This window comes from Thunnus albacares, chromosome 10 (assembly GCF_914725855.1).
Source record: "Thunnus albacares chromosome 10, fThuAlb1.1, whole genome shotgun sequence".
NCBI lineage: Eukaryota > Metazoa > Chordata > Actinopteri > Scombriformes > Scombridae > Thunnus > Thunnus albacares.
The window spans coordinates 17618628-17643169 of record NC_058115.1 but is presented as its reverse complement, the minus strand read 5'-3'; the positions used below and the strand labels follow the sequence as shown (position 1 = coordinate 17643169).

Sequence of the window (24542 nt, the reverse complement as noted above, 5' to 3'; positions counted from 1 at the left end):
CATAAAATAATAATAATAAAATAAAATAATAAAAAAGTAATAAAAACGCTGCAGCTGTCTCGTCTCACCATTTTCTGTCTGATTGGCAATATATTAGAACAAATAAATACATTCAATAAAAAAGTTAAACAATTTAGCCCACCACGTTACACTGTATAATGTGTTAAAATACTGTGTAGCTAATAAAGGGACACGCTTGGGTTGTTTAGTCTGTGGCGCCCCCGTATGGTCTTTTAGTAACATTGCATATCCCTGTGAGAGTATTGGTATTGCCTTTCATCAATTAAAACATGATTGATAATGAAATGTAATGATAAATAGATCCTGAAGTGTTTCATAGTGCAAAGAATTAAATTTTGACACAAAGATCCTCTCTGATCGGTTGGATTTTACTGAACACAAAACATAAACTGGCCGACAAAAGAGTGTTCAGTCAGTTTAACTGATAAAATAACAATGTTGTTATCTTATGATGCACATTAAAGACATAAAGACAGACCTGGTGAAGACAAGTGGATGCAAAAATGGCCTCTGACGAATACATGTTCACAGATCATCTATTATGTCTATTCTCATTTTGTCAAAGTATTAATAATATTTATAATAATAATAGTAATAAACTTTATTTATATAGCACTTTTCAAAACAGGCAGGAGGAGAATGTGAATGAATAAACTTAGCGCAAATTATTGAAGTAATAATGATAAACTGGAAAAAACTGAAATAAAAAAATAAAATACAGGGTAAGCAGAGTTAAATGGCCATAGTATTAAAAAAAAGACTGGTAAAATTAAAATAACTAGAATAATCATAATGTAGAAAGAAGGTTGGTACTAACTAGGGCTGGGCAATATGGATGAAATCATTTTTGACCAAATACCTTGATATCAATATTGTAGAGATGACTACTGGTGCTTTCACAAAATATGTACACAATGAGATTTTTGATAAATAATCATCGGTAATGTGGATATAATGACTAAGTGGTTGAAGGCAAATAATAGAACATCTAGAACAGTCTGGTAAGTTCAGAAAATTACATCAATTTACTGTAATGCAGCCTTTAAAACCAGGAAAAGACGACAGTTATGTCATATCACAATATCTAGTCTCATATCACAATATCGATATAATATCAATATATTGCCCAGCCCTAGTACTAACACAAGCTATGTGTATATTGATACAAAGGATAATCAATGTCAGGCTTAGATAGATTTCCCATATGATATTGCAGTTATTATTCCATCATTTATTTCAGGTCATTTGGTGAAATATTTCTTCATAATTTCACAGTGTTACATAAAGTGCCCTAACAGTAAAAGGACAAAACTTTGCCCGAAGTGTGACATTGTGGTCAGGTATACTTCAGAGGAATTGAATGGATTAATGTCTGAATTAGGTTTTTAAAAAGCCACAAAAATCTGTCAAACAAAATGTCAGCAAACACAAATAAAACATCAATTTATTTACCCAGCACCTGCACAAACTGAGATAACAAAGGGAAGCCATCAACCTTTTGCACCTGACTCATGTTAGACTAATTGCTGACATTTGAGTGCCGATCCACCAGCAGCTGTCCATCATTAACTGATTAGGCTCTGATTGGTCGGGCTGATCTCTGCCAACATTTATAACCCTTCACATTTGACAGATTCTTTAGTCTTGGCCTTCAACATGATGACTGCTTGGTTCTTCTCAGGGTAAGCAGTTGGTGTCTTTTCAAGTAGTCTTGTAAATGTTTGCTGGGAAATGTTTGTTGATGTGTTGTCTTTTTAAAATGATCACAGGGCTTCCCTCTTTGCTTTGCTGATTGTGGATATATGCTGCACTCCTCTTAAGCATGGTAAACTATCACCATCCACTACAGGAAAACGTTATGTTTTCAGTTGAACTGTCTTCTAATTAACTTTTTCTCTTGTGCTCAGCCCCAGGCTATAATACCAATGCTGGCCCTTATCTTGGCTCTAGCCAGTCTGCACCTGTAGCTGCGATGCCTTACAATGATCCTTCTAAAGGAGTCTCCGAACCAGCTTATTTGCCTGCTCCACAGTGGGCACCCAGTTCCACTCAGACTGGTGTTCAGAGAAAACCAGCATCGTCCTTTGGCTCTAGCTCCTCTTCTGGGCCTGCTCTGTCAGGATACGGTGGTGGTTCTTTGACAAACAGCCCTGCCAGCTCAACACAGCCTGGAGCTGCTTTCCAACCTGCCTCAGGAGGTAACAAATCTATTGTTTGTCTTGTGGATCTAGATCAGTTATTACCAGCAGCTCTTGACTTACTGATTACTCTTGGATTCAAATTCTTGAACATGGCTTTGTTGGAACCTGCTACTCATTTTCTCTTTATTCCTCTTCTCAGACATCAACTGGATTGTTGCACCTTCCAGTATCTCTTCTGTGGGTGAGATGTCAGTGGGCACTCATGGCGTTGGCTCCAGTAGACCTGAGAATGTGAGTCCACCTCTTCCTCCACCTGGACCAGTGTACCAGGCAGGAGAGTTGTCCCATTTTGAGCAAGCCTTTGAGAACGGTGACTACCAGAGGGAGACCGAGGAACAAGGCTTGCTCCCTCCTCTGCCTCCTCCAGCGCCAATCTCTGCTGGACAAGGGTTCACCAGCCAACCTCAGCCAGAGTCCAGCATTGGTGGAAGCTGGAATATTTACCCTCACTACGACTACATGTTCCTGACCGGCCAGTATCCTCCGGGCACAGTCAGTCACTACAGCAGCAGCAACGAGCAGGGAAGCAGCAACTGGGAAGATGTTCACTACATCAGATACCATTTCTCCGATAACCCCGGTCCTGCACAGCAGACTGAGACCTTTGCAGTCCCCCAGAGCTTTGAGGACCCCAGGCCACCTGTGAAGCGTCCTGTGATTGCTCCTTATGGACAAGGTCGTGCAAGAGGTGGGGTTTCTGCTCCTTCTCATTCCCGAGCTGGTGGATACAACCCACGCAAAGTAAGCTGGACAGTGTAAAACAATATTAAGCCTTATTGTTACTTGTACTAATGTTGCTCTTTCCTGTCTTTCAGGGCCATAGATACTAAGTGGTGGATCTCATCAGCATGAGCAAAGCTTTCTGAATTCAATAAAGATCTTGTCAAATACTCTGGCTTAAGACTACTGTTACCCCTCAGAAGGCAGCAAGCATTTTACAAAACTAGATGTTTACTGGTCAAAATAGCAGTTACATCCTGGAAAACTGTCAAAGATTCATAAGGATTATTGCCAGCAAATGGCTTTGAAGCTTTCTATGTTCCTTCTGGCTAGAAAAGTTGCCACACAACAGATGCCTCCATCCAAGCAGTTAGCTTATGCTATGTAACATAAAATGCACAGTTGCCTTCAGTGACTTGGCGGATTGACTTTGGATCAAAATGTCATCTCCCTAAAGCACTCTGTGGTGCGACGGTATTGAATCTGACTCCTGATCATAAGGTTGCATGTTCAAATCACGTCAGGGTCAGGGAAATCTGCTTCTATGCACTGCCTGTTGGTACCTATATCCTATTTGACTTGAACTTGGCTTCATGGCACTTACTCACGTTGTTCCCTCCTGACTAGATCCTTGCTTGTGTTGTATTAATGTACGTCGCTTTGGATAAAGGCAACTGCCAAATGAAATTGTAAGAGCATGTAAATGTGTTTTGGCCTTTGCTGTCACTAGATCTCAGCTAAACTGAACACCTATGATAAATTTTGGTGACATGTTAAGCACAGCACTCTCCATCACCATTGTCAAATGAGGAAATATCTTCTGCACGTAAAGCACAGTGTCTTTGGCCAAAGTCTTCATCGGTGTATCTCAGTTCAGGCTTGAATCCTGCTGCAGTGATATTATACTTGTATAACATGGTTCTCAGTTGTCATAATAATGTGAGACAGCAGACTCTGTGGCGCAACGGTAGCGCGTCTGACTCCAGATCAGAAGGTTGCGTGTTCAAATCACGTCAAGGTCAAACAGTTGCAACTCCCTGTGACTTCCTTTGAGCAACTGAGGTCTCATTTATTCTGTGATCAAACATGTATCCAGATGGAACTGGCGTCCTCCATAATGACAATGCCCCAAATCACAGAGCATGAGGTGTGACTCAGTGGTTTGATAAGTTCATTCTGAATTAGAACCAGTAACAGCAAAATAAGAGCATTCATAAATAACTAGTTATACTAGTTAATGAACATAAAATGGAGCGGTATATTAGCTCAAGCTTGAGTCCTGCTGGCTGATGCAATTATAAACAGTTTACTTGTATGACCCCGTTTTGATAACAGACCTTGTGGCGCAATGGTAGCGCGTCTGACTCCAGATCAGGAGGTTGCGTGTTCAAATCACGTCAAGGTCACAGGTGATCACCTTCCAATGAGCAGGTGGTTGGCCTGAGCATTGTTAATACTTCATGAGGAGTCACTGTGAGCATTATGAGTGGTCTATGCATCACTAAATGTAAACCCAATCAAACTTCTATGTGACATTTTAGATCAGTGTCAGACTGCACTCTCCACCATCATCTAAACACCAATTGAGGCAATATACTTTGGAAGAAATGAGTTCATCCTGCCCATCATAAGGCTCTGGTCTTCAACCAGCCCAAAACAACATGTCACCCTGCTGTTCATATCCCTCGACTGGCTCCCAGTTGCTGCCCGAATCAGATTCAAAACCTTGATACTCGCTCACAAAACAGCAACTAACAGCTTCCACCTACCTGAACTCCCTCATTCAGGTCTACACTCCCTCCTACTCTTTATGCTCTGCCAATGAAAGGCATCTGGCACAACCACCACAACAGGGCCTTAAGTTGCTAGCTAGACGCTTCTCTTCTGTAGTTCGTTAACAGGCATTACCTCTGTGCACTGCCTGTTGGTACCTACATCCTATCAGACTTGAACTTAACTTTATGGCACTTACTCACATTGTTCTCTCCTGACTAGATCCTTTTTTGTGTTGTATTAACTCTCAGATGTATGTCACTTTGGATCAAAGCAACTGCCAAATGAAATTGTAACATTGTAATTGTAAAATTGTAAGGGCATGAAAATAATTTAAATCATATGTTTTGGCCTTTGCTGTCACCAGATGTAAGCTAAACTGAAAACCTAATTTTGGGGCGACACGTTTATCACAGCACTCTTCACCACCATTGTCAAAACTTCAAATGAGGAAATATCTTTTGCATGAGGAGCACAATGTCTTTGGCCAAAGTCTTTATCAGTTTATTTCAGCTCAGGTGATAGATATTGTACTTGTATAGCATGGTTCTAAGTTGTCATAACAGTGTGAGACAGCAGACTCTGTGGCGCAACGGTAGCGCGTCTGACTCCAGATCAGAAGGTTGCGTGTTCAAATCACGTCAGGGTCAAACAGTTGCAACTCCCTGTGACTTCCTTTGAGCAACTGAGAGGTCACATTTAACACATGATCAAACACATGTATCCAAGATGACAATGCCCCAAATCACAGAGCATAAAGTGTCACTCAGTGGTTTGATAAGTGATGTGAATCATATGCTATGGCCTTCTCCATCATCAAAGCTGAACTGAGCACTGATGGCAAGTTTTGGAGCGACATGTCATAGACCGCACCAAATGAAGGAATATCTTCTGGAAGAAGAGCGCCCTAACTGGCACATGGACGTCTTGGGTCAAAAGGGCAAAAGTAAGCCAAAATAAGTCTCATAATTGGAATAGTAATGCAAAATTAGAACCAGTAACAGCAAAATAAGAGTGTTCATAAGTAACACTAGTTAATGAACATAAAATGGAGCGGTATATTAGCTCAAGTTTGAATCCTGCTCGCTGATGCAATTATAAACAATAATAAACAGTTTACTCGTATAAACCCGTTTTTACCTTGTGATAACAGACCTTGTTCAAACCATATTCAAAACCTGGACCATATTCAAAACCTGGACGCTCACTTATAAAACGGCAACTAAAACAGCTCCCGCCTCCCTCAACTCCCTCATTCAGGTTTACACTCCCTCCCACTCACTACGCTCTGCCAATGAAAGGCACCTGGTACAACCACCACAACAGGGCCTTAAGTAGCTAGCTAGACTCTTCTCTTCTGTAGTTCCCCAGTGGTGGAACGAGTTACCAAACTCCATTCGATAAGCAGAATCCATCCCGATCTTTAAGAAACAGCTAAAGACCCAGCTTTTTCGCAAACGCCTCCGCATCTGATGGACTGAAAAGGGGGGGGAAAAATCTGCTTCTATGCTCTCTATGCACTGCCTGTTGGAACTTACATCCTATCAGACTTGAGCTTTATGGCACTTACTCACATTGTTCTCTCCTAAGTAGATCCTTGCTTGTGTTGTATTAACTCTTAGATGTATATCATAGAAATATCTTTTGCACGAAGAGCACAGTGTCTTTGTCCAAAATCTTCATCAGTGTGTCTCAGTTCAGGCTTGAATGCTGCTGCAGCGATATTGTACTTGTATAGCATCATTCTAACTTGCCATAACAGTTTGAGACTGGAGACTCTGTGGTGCATGACTGAAAGGTCACATTTAGTCTATGATTAAACACGTGTCTTGATGGCAGGATGACGATGTCCCAAATCAAGGAGCATGAGGTGTCACTCAATGGTTTGATAAGTGATGTGAATCATATGCTATGGTCTTCTTGGTCATCAAAACTGAACTGAACACTGAAGGTACGTTTTGGAGCGACATGCCATAGACTGCACCAAATGAAGGAATATCTTCTGGAAGATGAACGGCCTGTAGGATTAAGTCCCTGCATGTTTCGAATGCAGACAGCACAAGTCTCAAACAACAGACCAGCTCTTTCTTCAGCCCCCAGGAATGCTGGCCAATAAAGTGAGAGTCCCAAACTCCTCATTGACCAGACCATGTAAACAACCTCCTGCAAACAGAAAGGATCAGATAAGGAAACCCCCATCTCCTGCATGGTCACCAAACCAGACCACTAACCCAAACCATCTTTGATCCTTCAAGCTACAAGAGCCAGCAAGATAGGAAGACCAATTCACACCCCAGTGTGAATTGTTAGTACCATTTGGATAAACGACCCCCACCATTGGTTATCATAACTCACCTCTAAGTCACACAAGGAGATGAGCTGGCACCAACTTTAGTCTCACAGTGGATTTTGATTTTTAGGACTTGAGTGACCAACCCAAGAACTGATCACTGGGCAAACCAGCATAAGGTACACACACACACACAAACCCTCAAATGGCATGGACCCCTGTCATTTGCAGTCAGACCAAAGACCAGAAGACAGTAAAACCCATGGATTAGTTTTAGATTTTGTCTAAGGACAATTATTGTTGTATGTTGATATGTGTGTATATCATATGTGTGTTGTTATGTACTTTGGTTAGACTTTTATTCCACTGCCTTTAAACCGAGACATGTACCACTAACATAATGCCATCATCCATGATAACCCTACCATGTTTAAAACCATTCTGCTTGTTTCACTCTCAGAACAATAAAGCTACTATCCAAATTGCAAAATTAGGAATCATGCAATTGTTAAATTGTAAATACTTTGATTAATGGAGTAACCATATTCAGGAACTGTACCCACCTGTCCGTGGACAGGGGGGGGCTGACTTTGCTCCCCCCGAACTCTGCAACCCCTGGGATTGGCTAGGGTGCACCTTCTGGGCGGGCAGACTGAAACTTGTGAACTGAAAACAGTGTCTTATCTGAAACTCTGTGCTGCTGTTTTGCTGTGTTTTTAAGCTGCTGTTTTTAAACTGTTTTAGGCTGTTTTTAGGCGACTCTTTTGGGCTGCTTGATGCTGCTTGCTGGTTCTTCTCACTTCCTGCCATACCGGTGGAAAGCTTGCAGTTTGCTAGTCTGAAGATGTGACTCAGAGCGACAGGAGGTGAAACCTCAGAATATAGAGTCGAGTTGAGGATCAAGCCTAGGAGAACATGAGAGCAGAAATCAGGAGCTCTCTTCCAATGGAACCTTTTTAAGTCTGGACCACCCAACTCACTCATTATTACCAGATCCAGACTCCAGCTCCTCACGCCAGCACATCGGACTCCATTCTCCGCAAGAAGCCACCCCAGGGAGCAAGCAAGTATTCGTACAAAACCTTCATCAACTTGCTTAAACCCTGGTGCTTTCATGATTTGTAATTTCAATTGACAGTTCTGAACTAAGCTGTTGTACTGTTGATTTGACTTGCCGCTTCCCAGACAACAGTTATCTCATCTGTTTATCGGGTCTCTCATACCAACTGCACAATAGATAACTCTGCATCATGTATTTCAATCATTCACAAGCCATAGCCTTGTGTACCAGTTTTCTTTTCCCTCTTGTGTCTTGTTTGCAAAAAGTTGTAGTGTTTAGTACTTGTAGTTGTAGTATTAGTAATAAATGTGTATGTAATTGAAGTGGACTTGTTTGTGTTTTCTTGTGCTTGCATCTCAGTCACTTAACCTTAAAAGACAGATACCTTTGCAAAATCATAATTAAGATTATTCATCATAATTCTAATTGACCTCTCTTGTGTGGCCAACAAAGAGGACTATTTCCCTATTATTATACCTACTCTAATATGAGTTATGTCACTGGACGAATAATTTCATGTTGGAGTTGTGCACAATAAAAATTCATAATTCCCCCATAAAATCGTAAAGATATTTGAGCGCATAAATTCCTACAGCTCTGACTGGCACATGGATGTCTTGGGTTAAGGTTATGTGTTCAAACCACATCAAGGTCAAACTTTCTGTAATTTCCACGAGTGACCAGATGGATAACAAGACATTATGAGTTTATAATTGTGGAAGCCTCATAAGGAACAAAATAAGTTGCTTTGTGTTCTTTATCTTTGTCAGAACTGTCTATAAAGGTTGTTATGGACACACACACACACACACACACACACACACACACACACATATACTCAGTAACACATTGCACATATTGTTTTGTCATCAATTAAAATGTTCTTAATAGGAGTCTCTCAGCATCTCCATTGTTTTCCTACTTAAATGCAGCAAGTCCTCAAGCTTTACAAACATATAGTGTGCAACACATTTATAGTTGTGCTCCTCTGATGGGCCAAGGGGGGGGGGGGGGGGTTTGGGACAGATACACAAGAAGCCGCTGACATATTTATAAGCTGATCCATCTTACCTGAGACTCATTCACCAGCAGCTGTCCATCATTAACTGATTAGGCTCTGATTGGTCAGGCTGATCTCTGCCAACATTTATAACCCTTCACATTTGACAGATTCTTTAGTCTTGGCCTTCAACATGATGACTGCTTGGTTCTTCTCAGGGTAAGCAGTTGGTGTCTTTTCAAGTAGTCTTGTAAATGTTTGCTGGGAAATGTTTGTTGATGTGTTGTCTTTTTAAAATGATCACAGGGCTTCCCTCTTTGCTTTGCTGATTGTGGATATATGCTGCACTCCTCTTAAGCATGGTAAACTATCACCATCCACTACAGGAAAATGTTATGTTTTCAGTTGAACTGTCTTCTAATTAACTTTTTCTCTTGTGCTCAGCCCCAGGCTATAATACCAATGCTGGCCCTTATCTTGGCTCTAGCCAGTCTGCACCTGTAGCTGCGATGCCTTACAATGATCCTTCTAAAGGAGTCTCCGAACCAGCTTATTTGCCTGCTCAACAGTGGGCGCCCAGTTCCACTCAGACTGGTGTTCAGAGAAAACCAGCACCATCCTTTGGCTCTAGCTCCTCTTCTGGGCCTGCTCTGTCAGGATACGGTGGTAGTTCTTTGACAAACAGCCCTGCCAGCTCAACACAGCCTGGAGCTGCTTTCCAACCTGCCTCAGGAGGTAACAAATCTATTGTTTGTCTTGTGGATCTAGATCAGTTATTACCAGCAGCTCTTGGCTTATTGATTACCCTTGGATTCAAATTCTTGAACATGGCTTCGTTGGAACCTGCTACTCATTTTCTCTTTATTCCTCTTCTCAGACATCAACTGGATTGTTGCACCTCCCAGTATCTCTTCTGTGGGTGAGATGTCAGTGGGCACTCATGGCGTTGGCTCCAGTAGACCTGAGAATGTGAGTCCACCTGGACCAGTGTACCAGGCAGGAGAGTTGTCCCATTTTGAGCAAGCCTTTGAGAACGGTGACTACCAGAGGGAGACCGAGGAACAAGGCTTGCTCCCTCCTCTGCCTCCTCCAGCGCCAATCTCTGCTGGACAAGGGTTCACCAGCCAACCTCAGCCAGAGTCCAGCATTGGTGGAAGCTGGAATATTTACCCTCACTACGACTACATGTTCCTGACCGGCCAGTATCCTCCGGGCACAGTCAGTCACTACAGCAGCAGCAACGAGCAGGGAAGCAACAACTGGGAAGACGTTCACTACATCAGATACCATTTCTCCGATAACCCCGGTCCTGCACAGCAGACTGAGACCTTTGCAGTCCCCCAGAGCTTTGAGGACCCCAGGCCACCTGTGAAGCGTCCTGTGATTGCTCCTTATGGACAAGGTCGTGCAAGAGGTGGGGTTTCTGCTCCTTCTCATTCCCGAGCTGGTGGATACAACCCAGGCAAAGTAAGCTGGACATTGTAAAACAATATTAAGCCTTATTGTTACTTGTACTAATGTTGCTCTTTCCTGTCTTTCAGGGCCATAGATACTAAGTGGTGGATCTCATCAGCATGAGCAAAGCTTTCTGAATTCAATAAAGATCTTGTCAAATACTCTGGCTTAAGACTACTGTTACCCTTCAGAAGGCAGCAAGCATTTTACAAAACTAGATGTTTACTGGTCAAAAATGATCAGAAATCTGCTTCTATGCACTGCCTTTTGGTACCTATATCCTATTTGACTTGAACTTGGCTTCATGGCACTTACTCACGTTGTTCCCTCCTGACTAGATCCTTGCTTGTGTTGTATTAATGTACGTCGCTTTGGATAAAGGCAACTGCCAAATGAAATTGTAAGAGCATGTAAATGTGTTTTGGCCTTTGCTGTCACTAGATCTCAGCTAAACTGAACACCTATGATAAATTTTGGGGTGACATGTTAAGCACAGCACTCCATCACCAATGTCAAATGAGGAAATATCTTCTGCACGTAAAGCACAGTGTCTTTGGCCAAAGTCTTCATCGGTGTATCTCAGTTCAGGCTTGAATCCTGCTGCAGTGATAGATATTATACTTGTATAACATGGTTCTCAGTTGTCATAATAGTGTGAGACAGCAGACTCTGTGGCGCAACGGTAGCGCGTCTGACTCCAGATCAGAAGGTTGCGTTTTCAAATCACGTCAGGGTCAAACAGTTGCAACTCCCTGTGACTTCCTTTGAGCAACTGAGAGGTCTCATTTATTCTGTGATCAAACACATGTATCCAGATGGAACTGGCATCCTCCATAATGACAATACCCCAAATCACAGAGCATGAGGTGTCACTCAGTGGTTTGATAAGTGATGTGAATCATATGCTATGGCCCTCTCCGTCATCAAAGCTGAACTGAGCACTGATGGCAAGTTTTGGAGCGACATGTCATAGACTGCACCAAATGAGGGAATATCTTCTGGAAAAAGAGCGCCCTAACTGGCACATGGACGTCTTGGGTCAAAAGGCCATAGTAACAGCAAAATAAGAGCATTCATAAATAACTAGTTATACTAGTTAATGAACATAAAATGGAGCGGTATTATTAGCTCAAGCTTGAATCCTGCTGGCTGATGCAATTATAAACAATAATAAACAGTTTACTTGTATGACCCCGTTTTGATAACAGACCTTGTGGCGCAACGGTAGCGCGTCTGACTCCAGATCAGGAGGTTGCGTGTTCAAATCACGTCGAGGTCACAGGTGATCACCTTCCAATGAGCAGGTGGTTGGCCTGAGCATTGTTAATACTTCATGAGGAGTCACTGTGAGCATTATGAGTGGTCTATGCATCACTAAATGTAAACCCAATCAAACTTCTATGTGAAATTTTAGACCAGTGTCAGACTGCACTCTCCACCATCATCTAAACACCAATTGAGGCAAAATACTTTGGAAGAAATGAGTTCATCCCCCCCATCATAAGGCTCTGGTCTTCAACCAGCCCAAAACAACATGTCACCCCGCTGTTCATATCCCTCCACTGGCTCCCAGTTGCTGCCCGAATCAGATTCAAAACCTTGATGCTCGCTTACAAAACAGCAACTAACAGCTTCCACCTACCTGAACTCCCTCATTCAGGTCTACACTCCCTCCTACTCTTTATGCTCTGCCAATGAAAGGCATCTGGCACAACCACCACAACAGGGCCTTAAGTCGCTAGATAGACGCTTTTCTTCTGTAGTTCGTTAATAGGTGTTACCTCTGTGCACTGCCTGTTGGTACCTACATCCCATCAGACTTCAACTTAACTTTATGGCACTTACTCACATTGTTCTCTCCTGACTAGATCCTCGTTTGTGTTGTATTAACTCTCAGATGTATGTCACTTTGGATCAAAGCAACTGCCAAATGAAATTGTAACATTGTAATTGTAAAATTGTAAGGGCATGAAAATAATTTAAATCATATGTTTTGGCCTTTGCTGTCACCAGATGTAAGCTAAACTGAACACCTAATTTTGGGGCAACACGTTTATCACAGCACTCTTCACCACCATTGTCAAAACCTCAAATGAGGAAATATCTTTTGCATGAAGAGCACAGTGTCTTTGGCCAAAGTCTTCATCAGTTTATCTCAGCTCAGGCTTGAATCCTGCTGCTGTGATAGATTGTGATAGCCGCACTTGCAGCCACACAGCTGCATTGAAGTTTGTATCCCAGCTGGCACTCACACTTTGGTCTCTTTTACATCTGTAGTTCATTTTTTCCTCAGTTAGCTAATTTTACATTTCACATTACATACAAATAACAACACACTGGATTTTGTTACTCATACTCATTTTATTTTACAGTTTGGCAGTACATTAGTTTCTATTTGTGGCGCGCACATTTGGTCAACTTATGTCATTAGTTTAAGTTGTTCTAATTTTCATTTTTTGAGTTACCAGTGTTGGGGTGCTGCTCCTGGAGGACATCTGGCCAGGCCTGGGCAAAGGATGTGCATCAGGACATGCAATGGTTAAATACAGGAAGTGGCCAATTGGGTCATACCAAGTCCTGACACCTCACAGGGAGGAACTGTTTATTTCAAGTTTAGTCATATTGTTTGTTTCTCTTTATTGAATGTTTAGTTGGGTATTTTTGGTTTAGTTGATTTTAGTTGAGTTAACCTGTTTTGGGGGGGAATTCTGTTGGGTTTTTTTTGTTTGTCATTTGTCAGTTACCCCTCTTGTGTTATGGTCTGATCAGCCAGTATATATGTTCCCTTTTGTGTACATTTTGAAAGGTCTGTTAGCAGGGTTAAGTTCACTTTTGTTGAGTTCTGTTTATTTGACCTCTTTTATGGGCCCTGAACTTTATTTACATATATTGTCATTTGTACCTTTTTTGCGTTTTTTGGGTAAAATAAAAACCCTCTTTTTTTGAAACCACCTGAGTTTCCTTTGTCTGCCAGCTCGGTCCCTTACATAGATATTGTATTTGTATAGCATGGTTCTAAGTTGTCATGACAGATGTCAATAGCAGACCTTGTGGTGCAACGGTAGCACGTCTGACTCCAGATCAGAAGGTTGCGTGTTCAAATCACATCAAGGTCAAAAGTCATCACCTTCAAATGAGCAGCTGGTTGATCTGAGCATTCTTAATCCTTCATGAGCAACATTTGCAGTCACTGAGTGTTATGAGTGGTCTATGCATCACTAAATGTAAACCCAATCAAACACCAGTGTTAGATTGCACTCTCCACCACCAAATGAGGCAATGTACTTTGGAAGAACTAACTATATCCCTCTAGATGAGTTTTGGAGACTTGGAGAATATATATCAAAGTCTTCTGAGTCTTTTGTGGAGGTTTGTCGTGACCCAACCTGTTAATAACACACTTGATTGTTTTCTCCTTTATTGTGTCACCCATCTGCATATATGGTTGTGTTTTTAAGCTGATGGACATAAAGGAACCATATCTGGGCTACAGTGATACATTTCAGCTGTATAGCATCTTTGTATATTATAGTTTGCGAAATTCTGGTGTGTCTGACTCCAGATAAGAAGGTTTCATGTTCAAATTGCATTAGAGTCAAGCAGTTGTATGATGAAACATTTTGTCTCCTGACTGCAGTAGTCTCTTTCAAGATGCTAATGCCCCCATCAAAAAGCTCTTGTAATATCATGCATTGACAATAGCAACTCCTTACTGGCAGGTCTCTCCGCATTAACGTAAGAGCATAGTGTCTTTGGCCAAAGTCTTCATCAGTGTATCTTGGTTTAGGCTTGAATCTTGCTGTAGCGATAAATATTGTACTTGTATAACATGGTTCTAAGTTGCCATAACAGTTTGAGACAGCAGACTCTGTGGCGCAACGGTAGCGCGTCTGACTCCAGATCAGAAGGTTGCGTGTTCAAATCACGTCAGGGTCAAAGGGTTACAACTCTCTGTGACTTACTCTGAGCAACTGAGAGGTCACATTTATTCTGTGATCAAACACATGATCTGTATCCAGATGGCACTGGCCTCCTCCATAATGACAATGCCCCAAATTACGGAGCTCATTGGTTTGATAAGTGATGGCTTGGTCATCAAAGCTGAACTGAACACTGATGGCAAGTTTTAAAGCGACAAGTGATAGACTGCACCAAATGAGGGACTATATTCTAGAAGAAGAACACCCTGACTGGTACATGGACGTCTTGGGTCAAGGTCTTCCTCTGTGTTTAGTGCCGGAGGCCAAACCAGCATTCAAATGCCAAAATGTTGCAAGGGCAAAATAAGTTTTATAACTGGAATAGTAATGCAAAATTGGAACCACTAACAGCAAAATAAGCGTATTAATAAGTAAGACTAGTTAATGGACATAAAATGGAGCAGTATATTAGCTCAAGCCTGAATCCTGCTGGCTGATGCAATAATAAACATTTTACTTGCATTTTTAAAATATAATAACAGACCTTGTGGCGCAACGGTAGCGCGTCTGACTCCAGATCAGAAGGTTGCATGTTCAAATCATGTCAAGGTCAAACAGTTGCACCTGTGACTTCCTTTGAGCAACTGAGAGGCCACATTTATTCTGTGATCAAACACATGTATCCAGATGGCACTGGCCACCTCCAAGATGACAATGCCCCAAATTACAGAGCATAAAGTGTCACTCATTGGTTTGATAAGTGATGTGAATCATGTGCTATGGCCTTCTTGGTCATCCAAGCTGAACTGAACACTGGTGGCAAGTTTTAGAGCGACATGTCATAGGGTACATCTCAAGTCTTTTATTTGATCTTTCCTTGCTCCTCGCTCCTCACCTGAACCGAAAGTTGTTCCTGGTGCACCATTTTGATAAGCATCCCAAATCAATTGCTTCTGCTTCGAGGAGCGAGGATCGAGGATTGAGGAGGGATCACCTTGACTGGCACATGGACGTCTTGGGTCAAGATCTTCCTCTGTGTTTAGTGCCAGATGCCAAACCAGCATTCAAACAACAAAATGTTGCAAGGGCAAAATAAGTTTTATAATTGGAATAGTAATGCAAAATTAGAACCAGTAACAGCACAATAAGCGTATTAATAAGTAAGACTAGTTAATGGACATAAAATGGAGCATTATATTAGCTCAAGCCTGAATCCTGCTGGCTGATGCAATAATAAACATTTTACTTGCATTTTTAAACTGTCCTAACAGACCTTGTGGCGCAACGGTAGCGCGTCTGACTCCAGATCAGAAGGTTGTGTGTTCAAATCACATCAAGGTCATAGGTGATCACCTTCAAATGAGCAGGTAGTTGACCTGAGTGTTGTTAACTCTTCATGAGCAACATTTACAGCCACTGTGAGTGAATTTGATGAGAATGGGTGATCTATGCAATCACTAAATGTAGACCCACTTGTATGGCATCCAGATAAGAAGGTTTCATGTTCAAATTGCATTGGAGTTGAGCAGCTGTATGATTTCTGTCCTGACTGCAGTAGTTTCTGGCAACTCCTTACTGGCAGATCTCCCCACATTAAGATTCAAACCTCTGCAGATGATACAGTACACGGCAGCGCGGCTGGTCTTCAACCAGCCCAAAACAGCACATGTCACCCTGCTACTCATATCCCTCCACTGGCTCCCAGTTGCTGCCTGAATCAGATTCAAAACCTTGATGCTCACTTACAAAACAGCAAGTAAAACAGCTCCTGCCTACCTGAACTCCCTCATTCAGGTCTACACCCGCTCACTATGCCCTGCCAATGAAAGGCACCTGGTACAATGACCACCACAGGGCCTTAAGTCACTAGCTAGACTCTTCTCTTGAATTGCGCAAACTATAATATACAAAGATGCCATACAAATGAAATGTCTATCACTGTAGCCCAGATATGGTTCCTTTATGTCCATCAGCTTAGTTATACAACAACCATATATATGCAGACGAGTGAAACAGTAAAGGAGAAAACAATCAAGTATGTTATTAACACGACAAGCCTCCACAAAAGACTCAGAGCACTTCGGTATATATTCTCCACGTCTCCAAAACTCTTCTAGAGGGATGAAGTCACTTCTTCCAAAGTATATTGCCTCATTTGGTGTTTAGATGGTGGTGGAGAGAGCAGTCTGACATTGGTCTAAAAAGTACCATAGACACTTGATTGGATTTACATTTACTGATTGCATAGACCACTCATAGTACTCACAATGACTGCAAATGTTGCTCATGAAGCATTAACAATGCTCAGGCCAACCACCTGCTCATTTCAAAGGTGATCACCTTTGACCTTGACGTGATTTGAACACGCAGCCTTCTGATCTGGAGTCAGATGCGCTACCGTTGCGCCACAAGGTCTGTTATGACAGTTTAAAAATGGGATCATACAAATAAAATGTTTTTTATTGCATCAGCCAGCAGGATTCAGGCTTGAGCTAATATACCGCTCCATTTTATGTCCATTATGTAGTCTTACTTATTAATATCTTTATTTTGGTGTTACTGGTTCCAATTTTGCATTACTATTCCAGTTATAAAACTTATTTTGCCTTTGCAACATTTTTTTACTTGAACGCTGGTTTGGCATCCGACATTAAACACAGAGGAGGACTTTGACCCAGACATTCATGTGCCAGTCAGGGCGTTCTTCTTACAGAAGATATTCCCTCATTTGGTGCAGTCTATGACATGTCACTCTAAAACTTGCCACCAGTGTTGAGTTTAGCTTTGATAATGGAGAAGGCCATGGCATATGATTCACATCACTTATCAAACCACTGAGTGACACCTCATGCTTTGTGATTTGGAGCATTGTCATTCTGGAGGAGGTCAGTGCCATCAGGATACATGTGTTTGAAATTCACTGCCTGTTGGTGCCTACATCCTGTCAGACTTGAACTTAGCTTCATGGCACTTACTCACGCTCTCTCTTGACTAGATCCTTACTTGTGTTGTATTAACTTTCAGATGTACGTCGCTTTGGATAAAAGCAACTGCCAAATGAAATTGTGACATTGTAAGATAATGAAAATAATGTAAATCATATGTTTTGGCCTTTGCTGTCACTAGATCTCAGCTATACTGAACACCTATGATAAATTTTGGGGTGACATGTTAAGCACAGCACTCTCCATCACCATTGTTAAAACATCAAATGAGGGAATATCTTCTGCATGAAGAGCACGGTGTCTTTTGCCAAAGTCTTCATCAGTGTATCTCAATTCAGGCTTGAATCCTGCTGCAACAGTTGCCAACAGCAGACCTTGTGGCGCAATGGTAGCGTGTCTGACTCCAGATCAGAAGGTTGCGTGTTCAAATCACGTCAAGGTCACAAGTGATCACCTTGAGTAGGTGGTTGGCCTGAGCATTGTTAATACTTCATGAGGAACATTTGCAGTCACCATGAGTGTGATGAGTTGTCTATGCATCACTAAATGTAAACTCAAATCAGGCAATATTATGATCACCATGTGAGAAAATATCTTTGTGCAAAGAACATATGTCTCGGGCCAAGGCCTTCATCAGTGTATCTTGATTTGGCCACTTGTATAGCATCCATCTAAGATACCATTAGCAGACCATCTTGTGGTGCAATGGTAGCATGTCTGACTCTAGATCAGAAGAGTCAAACTTGACATCAAGGTCAAACTTTCTGTAGTTTCCATGAGTGACCAGATGGTTAACAAGACACCTATTTAACAGCAGCAAGTCCTCAAGTTTTACAAACATATAATGTGCAACGCATGTATAGTTGTGATCCTCTGATGTAGAGAGTGGGACAGATACACAAGAAGCCACTGATATATTTATAAGCTGATCCATCTTACCTGAGAGTCATTCACCAGCAGCTGTCCATCATTAACTGATTAGGCTCTGATTGGTCGGGGCTGCTTTTCAACCTGCCTCACAAAGGGGTTTAGGAAAGGAGGTTAAATAAAGGTTCATCAGGGAATGCTGCACTCTCAGGGCCTTGTCCAGGGATCTGTAGTTATATTTGAATAGGTCTCTATATAGTGCTGGAATCTCTTGAAGGACTCCTGACGCTGCAGAGTGGAGTCCTGCAGTTGCTGTGATGATGTTGTGTCTTTGACATCACTGGTGCTCTGATCCAAGCTGCTCTGAGTGCTGAGATAATTGTGTTTGCATCACTGAGCAGCTGCTGTCAGGTGTCTGCATCAGCTTTAGCATGGGTTTGCCTCTGAATATTTTCAGCTGTTCCTCGAGCTGCTGCGCTTCCTGTTGAAGCCTGGTCTCTCGTTCTCACTCAGCCTGCTGCTGCACATATAAACGCTCACAAGGTAACAATTCAAGTGCTTTTTTGGATTTACATCAACTATTAGTGGCAGGTCTTGTTTCTAAATGAATTAAACAAATTCTTTATCTATGGTAGGAGTTTCATTGGAAACTGCTAATAATTCTCTTAATTCCTCTACTCAGACATCAACTGGGCTGTTGCACCTCCCAGTATCTTCTCTGCGGGTGAGGAGATATCAGGTGGCACTCGTGGCATTGGCTTCAATAGACCTCAGAAAGTGAGTCCACCTGGACCAACCAGTATCCTTGAGCCACAGTCATTTCAGCAGCAACAAGCAAGGAATGACAACTGGCATGACGTTCACTACATCAGATACCACGTCTCCAATAACCCCAGTCCTGCACAGAAGACTGAGACCTTTGCAGTCCCCCAGAGCTTTGAGGACCCCAGGCCACCTGTGAAGCGTCCTGTGATTGCTCCTTATGGACAAGGTCGTGCAAGAGGTGGCGTTTCTGCTCCTTCTCATTCCCGAGCTGGTGGATACAACCCACGCAAAGTAAGCTGGACAGTGTAAAACAATATTAAGCCTTATTGTTACTTGTACTAATGTTGCTCTTTCCTGTCTTTCAGGGCCATAGATACTAAGTGGTGGATCTCATCAGCATGAGCAAAGCTCTCTGAATTCAATAAAGATCTTGTCGAATACTCTGGCTTAAGACTACTGTTACCCTTCAGAGGGCAGCAAGCATTTTACAAAACTAAATGTTTACTGGTCAAAATGGAAAGGAAGTTACATCCTGGAAAACTGTCTTGGTGGTCCCTTTTTTTGCATATTAAAACTTACTCAGGCTTGTAAATAAGTTGTATAAGAACATGCAGTTTATAAATTACTACTGCCTTTGACATATTTAACCACCAAATCCTCCTTTCCACACTCACTGAGCTTGGTATCTGGGATCTGCCCTCTGCTGGTTCATGTCCGACCTCTCAGAGAGATATTTTAGAGTATCTTGGAGGGGAGAAGTGTCCAAACCGCACGGCTTATCCACAGGGGTTCCCCAAGGGTTAATGCTCAGTCCCCTTCTTTTCTCAATATACAACACCTCACTTGGCGCAATCATCTGCTCCCATGGTTTCTCATACCATTGCTATGCTGACGATACCCAGCTCTTCCAGTTGTTCCCACCGAAAGACCACACAGTCTCACTTCGGATCTCGTCATGCCTTGCCGATATATTGGCATGGATGAAAGAACGCCACCAACTCAACCTTCGAGCTCCTTGTCATCCCAGGCAGTCCCTTTATATAACAAAACATCAGTGTCCAGCTTGAATCAACCCAGCATGCAGCACAACTCCTGGTACAGGCTCTTGTAATATCACGTATTGACTACTGCAACTCCTTACTGGCAGGCCTTCCCACATGTGCGTCCAGAATGCAGCGACACAGCTGGTCTTCAATCAGCCCAAAACAGCACATCACCCCGCTGCTCATATCCCTCCGCTGGCTCCCAGTTGCTGTCTGCATCAAATTCAAAACCCTGACACTCACTTACAAAACTCCCTTAGGTCTATGCTCCCTCACGCTCAGTACGCTCTGCCAATGAAAGGCGCCTGATACCACCGCCACAACAGGGCCCTAAGTCACTAGCTAGACTCTTCTCTTCTGTAGTTCCCTGATGGTGGAACGAGTTACCAAACTCTGTTTGATCCACAGTCCCTCTCAATCTTTAAGAAAAGACTAAAGACCTAGGTCTTTCACGAACACCTCTGCACTTGATGGACTTAAGGAAGATAAAAATCAAAAATACAAAAAAAAAAAAAAAATTGCTTCTAAGCAATCTGTGCACTCTATGCATTGCCTCTGTGCACCACATCTACATCCAATCGGAGTCAAACTTAGCTTTATAGCGCTTACTCTCGTTGGTCTCTCTAGATCCCTGTTTGTGTTTTATCAGCTCTCAGATGTACGTCGCTTTGGATAAAAGCATCTGCCAAATGAAATTGTGAGATTGTAAGATTGTAAAAATGCCATCCACCTAAAACACTTTTACAGGTTGAGACAGCAGACTCTGTGGCGCAACGGTAGCGCGTCTGACTCCAGATCAGAAGGTTGCGTGTTCAAATCACGTCAGGGTCAAACGGTTACAACTGTCTGTGACTTACTCTGAGCAACTGAGAGGTCACATTTATTCTGTGATCAAACACATGTATCCAGATGGCACTGGCCTCCTCCAAGATGACAATGCCCCAAATTATGGAGCATAAAGTGTCACTCATTGGTTTGATAAGTGATGTGAATCATGTGCTATGGCCTTCTCTGTCATCAAAGCTGAACTGAACACTGGTGGCGAGTTTTGAAGTGACATGTCATAGACTGCACCAAATGAGGGAATATCTTCTCGAAGAAGAACGCCCTGAGTGGCACATGGACGTCTTGGGTCAAGGTCTTCCTCCATGTGTTTAATGCCAGATGCCAAACTAGCATTCAAATAACAAAATGTTGCAAGGGCAAAATAAGTTGTGTAATTGGAATAATAATGCAAAATTAGAACCAGTAATGGAAAATATGAGCATTACTAATTAACACCAGGTAATAGACATAAAACAGAGCAGTATATTGGCTCAAGCTTGAATCCTGCTTGCTGATACAATAATAGACCTTTTACTTGTATGACCTCCTTTTTAAACTGTGACCAACAGACCTTGTGGTGCAATGGTAGCGCGTCTGACTCCAGATCAGAGGGTTGCATGTTCAAATCACATCAAGGTCACAGATGGCCACTTTCATATGAACAGGTGGAGGGCTTAAGCATTGTTAATCTTTCAAGAGGACTGTTTACAGTCAAGCTGAGGGAGTGCAATCAGGTATAGGTATTCTGAGAAGTTACCTTTACTCTGTGGTTTGGTAGTGCTGTCTCCCAGGATGACAATACCATTATCCCCTGGGCACTGAGTGATCTTTGCAATCACTAAATGTAAACCCAATCAAACTTCTATTGGCCATTTTAGACCAGTGTTAGATTGCACTCTCCACCACCATCTAAACACCAAATGAGGGAATATATTTTGGAAGAACTGAGTTCATCCCTCTAGAAGAGTTTTGGAGAATATATACTCTGTATTTCTTGTGGAGGCTTGTCATGGCCCATCCCCTTAATAACACACTTGATTGTTTTCTCCTGTACTATGTCACCTGTCTGCATATATATGGTTGTTGTATATTTAAGCTGATGGACATAAAAGAACCAAATGTGACCTGCCTAACTGGAGGGTAAGGCTAATCCCACCTTAACCCGGGCTCCCCCCAAGACCACCTACTCTATACAGGTCAACACACAGATAAGTGTAAAGAAATTAAACAGAGACGTGGCTTCGAATCCAATTGTATCAAAATTTATTTAAAAAGATCAATTTATAAAAATGACAGTGGCGTTGTAATACAACCAGAGATCAATTTATTAATATAATAAAGTTAATATCTGCCAAGTAGGTATTTAAGAGTTAAAATGCCTCACACACCCTCACGATCATGCTGTGTCTGTGCATATAATAAAAAAATATATATTCAAAATACTCCTCACTCTAAAGGAAAACAAAAAAAACATATTAACAAGCCAGGCTGACTGGTACAGGATAACCACTTTTTCCACGACTATATCACCATGTGCCTTCACAGCACTGCCACCACTGCAAACACACACGTACACACACACCAAACTAACACCCCTAGGTGCCATGTAATACTTGTAATTTGCATGCAGGTGCACAACAACCCATACGGCTAGAGCCCCCACACAGTACAGCCCAGGTATCTGAAGCTAAATAAAGGGGCACAGAGACAGCATTAATATACCTAACGAGGTCCTTCAGGTGCAGTGGGTTCGTCTGATAACACAAATCAACCAATCCTACAATCAGTCAAAATATACTAAACCAAAAGAGGCAAAAACAACACTAAATATAACTAAACAAAAGAAACCAAGAAGAGAAAAAATAATAACAAAAAAAACTATAGGCAAAACAGTAGCAAACTATCCTCTGCCATAATAACCCCGGCCAATTATGGCGCAGCTCAACTGCTCCTCTGCACTGGACCCCTCTACAAGTGAAATCTGTCTCCCACGGATCTGGATGTTCAAAAGCTGGGGTTGTCTGCACCTCGAACAGAAAGACCAAACTCCCTGTCTGCCAGCTGATCACCGGGGACTATAGCACTCTGGCACACGTGACGGGAAAACACTTCTCTCTGTGTGTGTATTCAATGAGTATTTATAATGTGCCCAGATGGTAATTGAATGGGACCTGATTGCGCTGTTGGCGTTTCCCTTATATGGAAAGTAACATACTAACAAAAAGGGGAAGTGACATAAGTGGCCGTGACCAGCCAGGTAAAAGTGACTACGTGGGGCTAGGCAGGTAAAAGTGAGGTGAAGGCGAGACTAACCCTTCTAAACGTATCTAGGCTCAGGCTACAGTGATAGACATTTCATTTGTATGGCATCTTTCTATATTCTGGTGTGTCTGACTCCAGATCAGAAGGTTTCATGTTTAAATTGCATTAGAGTCAAGCAGTTGTATGATGAAACATTTCTGTCCTGATTGCAGTAGTCTCTTTCAGGATGCTAATGCCCCCATCATAAGAGCATGAAAATAATGTAAATCATATGTTTTAACCTTTGCTGTCACTAGATCTCAGCTAAATTGAACACCTATGATAAATTTTGGTGCTATGTGTTAAGCACGGCATTCTGTACTACCACAGTCAAAACATCAAATGAAGAAACATCTTCTGCACGTAAAGCACAGTGTCTTTGGCCAAAGTCTTAATCAGTGTATCTCAGTTCAGGCTTGAATCCTGCTGCAGTGATAGATATTGTACTTGTATAGCATGGTTCTAAGTCGCCATAACAGTTTGAGATAGCAGGCTCTGTAGCGCAACGGTAGCGCGTCTGACTCCAGATCAAAAGGTTGCATGTTCAAATCACGTCAGAGTCACACACTTGTTCCCTACGACTTCCTTGGAATGACTAAGAGGTTGCATTTACTCTATGATTAAACATGGCAGTGGCCTCCTCTGGGATGACAATGCACCAACCCTAAAACATGCAGCATCACTGTATGACAAATGGTTTATGCCTGATTGATAATGCTTCCTCCTGGAAAAACAATGCCTCCATTGTACACGTATGAGGACTCATACAAGCAATTTAAAGTTAATCATAGCTTTTTGCCTTTGCAGTCACTTTGTTTCTCTTTTGTGCAAAGAACACAAATCTTGGGCCAAGGCCTTCATCAATGTATCTTGGCTCAGTCTTGAGTCGACCACCTGTAGGTTCGTCTAAGATGCCATTACAGTTTATAACTGCAGATCTTGTGGCGCAATGATAGTGTGTCTGACTCCAGATCTGAAGGTTGCATGTTCAAATCACGTGACCAAGTGCTTAAATTGGCATTATGAGTTTATAATTGTGAAAGCTTCAAAAGGAACAATAAAAATAACATAATTCAATGTGGTTAGAACTGTCTACAAAAGTTGCTGTGAGTATATACTGTGCCAAGCTTTACCACTTTTATACATCAAGTTCCAGGAGCAGAAGACAACAAGAAGAGTGGTTCACCGCAACACAGTACAAAGTGAGGCATCTGAGGCCATCTGTTGTGGAAACACACACACAGACACTCACTAGCACATTACATTAACACATTGTTTTTATATTAAAATCTCTCATCATCTCCTTTTGTTTCCCTATTTAACAGCAACAAGCCCTCAAGTTATACAAACATATAA

General features: G+C 42.1%; 2 protein-coding genes, 2 long non-coding RNA genes and 13 other non-coding genes across 19 annotated transcripts; 15 read left to right on the top strand and 2 right to left on the bottom strand.

The window, feature by feature from the left end:
• The first annotated feature begins 1639 nt into the window (after positions 1-1639).
• LOC122990699 lies at positions 1640-9053 on the top strand. Of its 3 annotated transcripts, XM_044364154.1 has the most exons (7): positions 1640-1703; positions 1791-1846; positions 1929-2219; positions 2362-2963; positions 3038-3052; positions 4318-4327; positions 9044-9053. In XM_044364154.1, exons 1-5 carry the CDS (start codon positions 1678-1680, stop codon positions 3050-3052), a joined length of 990 nt encoding a protein of 329 aa, XP_044220089.1. In that variant the 5' UTR covers positions 1640-1677; the 3' UTR covers positions 4318-4327; positions 9044-9053. The 3 variants fall into 3 exon arrangements, with proteins under 3 accessions (XP_044220089.1, XP_044220088.1, XP_044220090.1); XM_044364153.1 differs by lacking the exons at positions 4318-4327; positions 9044-9053 and having other exon boundaries at positions 3038-3112; XM_044364155.1 differs by lacking the exons at positions 1791-1846; positions 4318-4327; positions 9044-9053 and having other exon boundaries at positions 1684-1703; positions 3038-3112.
• LOC122990702 lies at positions 2377-10134 on the bottom strand. The gene is made up of 2 exons (XR_006405445.1): positions 10045-10134; positions 2377-2475 (listed from the first exon to the last, which is right to left on the bottom strand). It is a non-coding gene; the product is annotated as an uncharacterized LOC122990702 (long non-coding RNA).
• On the top strand, positions 3893-3964 carry trnaw-cca. The gene has a single exon. It is a non-coding gene; the product is annotated as a tRNA-Trp (tRNA).
• Positions 4277-4348, top strand: trnaw-cca. Its single transcript has one exon. It is a non-coding gene; the product is annotated as a tRNA-Trp (tRNA).
• On the top strand, positions 5294-5365 carry trnaw-cca. The gene has a single exon. It is a non-coding gene; the product is annotated as a tRNA-Trp (tRNA).
• Positions 9219-10681, top strand: LOC122990700 (protein PRRC2A-like). Its single transcript, XM_044364157.1, has 5 exons — positions 9219-9284; positions 9372-9427; positions 9510-9800; positions 9943-10532; positions 10607-10681. Exons 1-5 carry the CDS (start codon positions 9259-9261, stop codon positions 10619-10621), a joined length of 978 nt encoding a protein of 325 aa, XP_044220092.1. The 5' UTR covers positions 9219-9258; the 3' UTR covers positions 10622-10681.
• Positions 10682-11185: 504 nt separating this feature from the next.
• trnaw-cca lies at positions 11186-11257 on the top strand. Its single transcript has one exon. It is a non-coding gene; the product is annotated as a tRNA-Trp (tRNA).
• A 470-nt stretch (positions 11258-11727) lies between these two features.
• trnaw-cca lies at positions 11728-11799 on the top strand. The gene has a single exon. It is a non-coding gene; the product is annotated as a tRNA-Trp (tRNA).
• Positions 11800-13564: 1765 nt separating this feature from the next.
• Positions 13565-13636, top strand: trnaw-cca. The gene has a single exon. It is a non-coding gene; the product is annotated as a tRNA-Trp (tRNA).
• Positions 13637-14384: 748 nt separating this feature from the next.
• Positions 14385-14456, top strand: trnaw-cca. The gene has a single exon. It is a non-coding gene; the product is annotated as a tRNA-Trp (tRNA).
• A 525-nt stretch (positions 14457-14981) lies between these two features.
• On the top strand, positions 14982-15053 carry trnaw-cca. Its single transcript has one exon. It is a non-coding gene; the product is annotated as a tRNA-Trp (tRNA).
• Positions 15054-15710: 657 nt separating this feature from the next.
• On the top strand, positions 15711-15782 carry trnaw-cca. The gene has a single exon. It is a non-coding gene; the product is annotated as a tRNA-Trp (tRNA).
• Positions 15783-16783: 1001 nt separating this feature from the next.
• Positions 16784-16855, bottom strand: trnaw-cca. Its single transcript has one exon. It is a non-coding gene; the product is annotated as a tRNA-Trp (tRNA).
• A 901-nt stretch (positions 16856-17756) lies between these two features.
• Positions 17757-17828, top strand: trnaw-cca. Its single transcript has one exon. It is a non-coding gene; the product is annotated as a tRNA-Trp (tRNA).
• A 586-nt stretch (positions 17829-18414) lies between these two features.
• Positions 18415-19457, top strand: LOC122990701. Its single transcript, XR_006405444.1, has 3 exons — positions 18415-18795; positions 18935-19308; positions 19383-19457. It is a non-coding gene; the product is annotated as an uncharacterized LOC122990701 (long non-coding RNA).
• A 1362-nt stretch (positions 19458-20819) lies between these two features.
• Positions 20820-20891, top strand: trnaw-cca. The gene has a single exon. It is a non-coding gene; the product is annotated as a tRNA-Trp (tRNA).
• A 2786-nt stretch (positions 20892-23677) lies between these two features.
• On the top strand, positions 23678-23749 carry trnaw-cca. Its single transcript has one exon. It is a non-coding gene; the product is annotated as a tRNA-Trp (tRNA).
• The last annotated feature ends 793 nt before the right edge of the window (positions 23750-24542 follow it).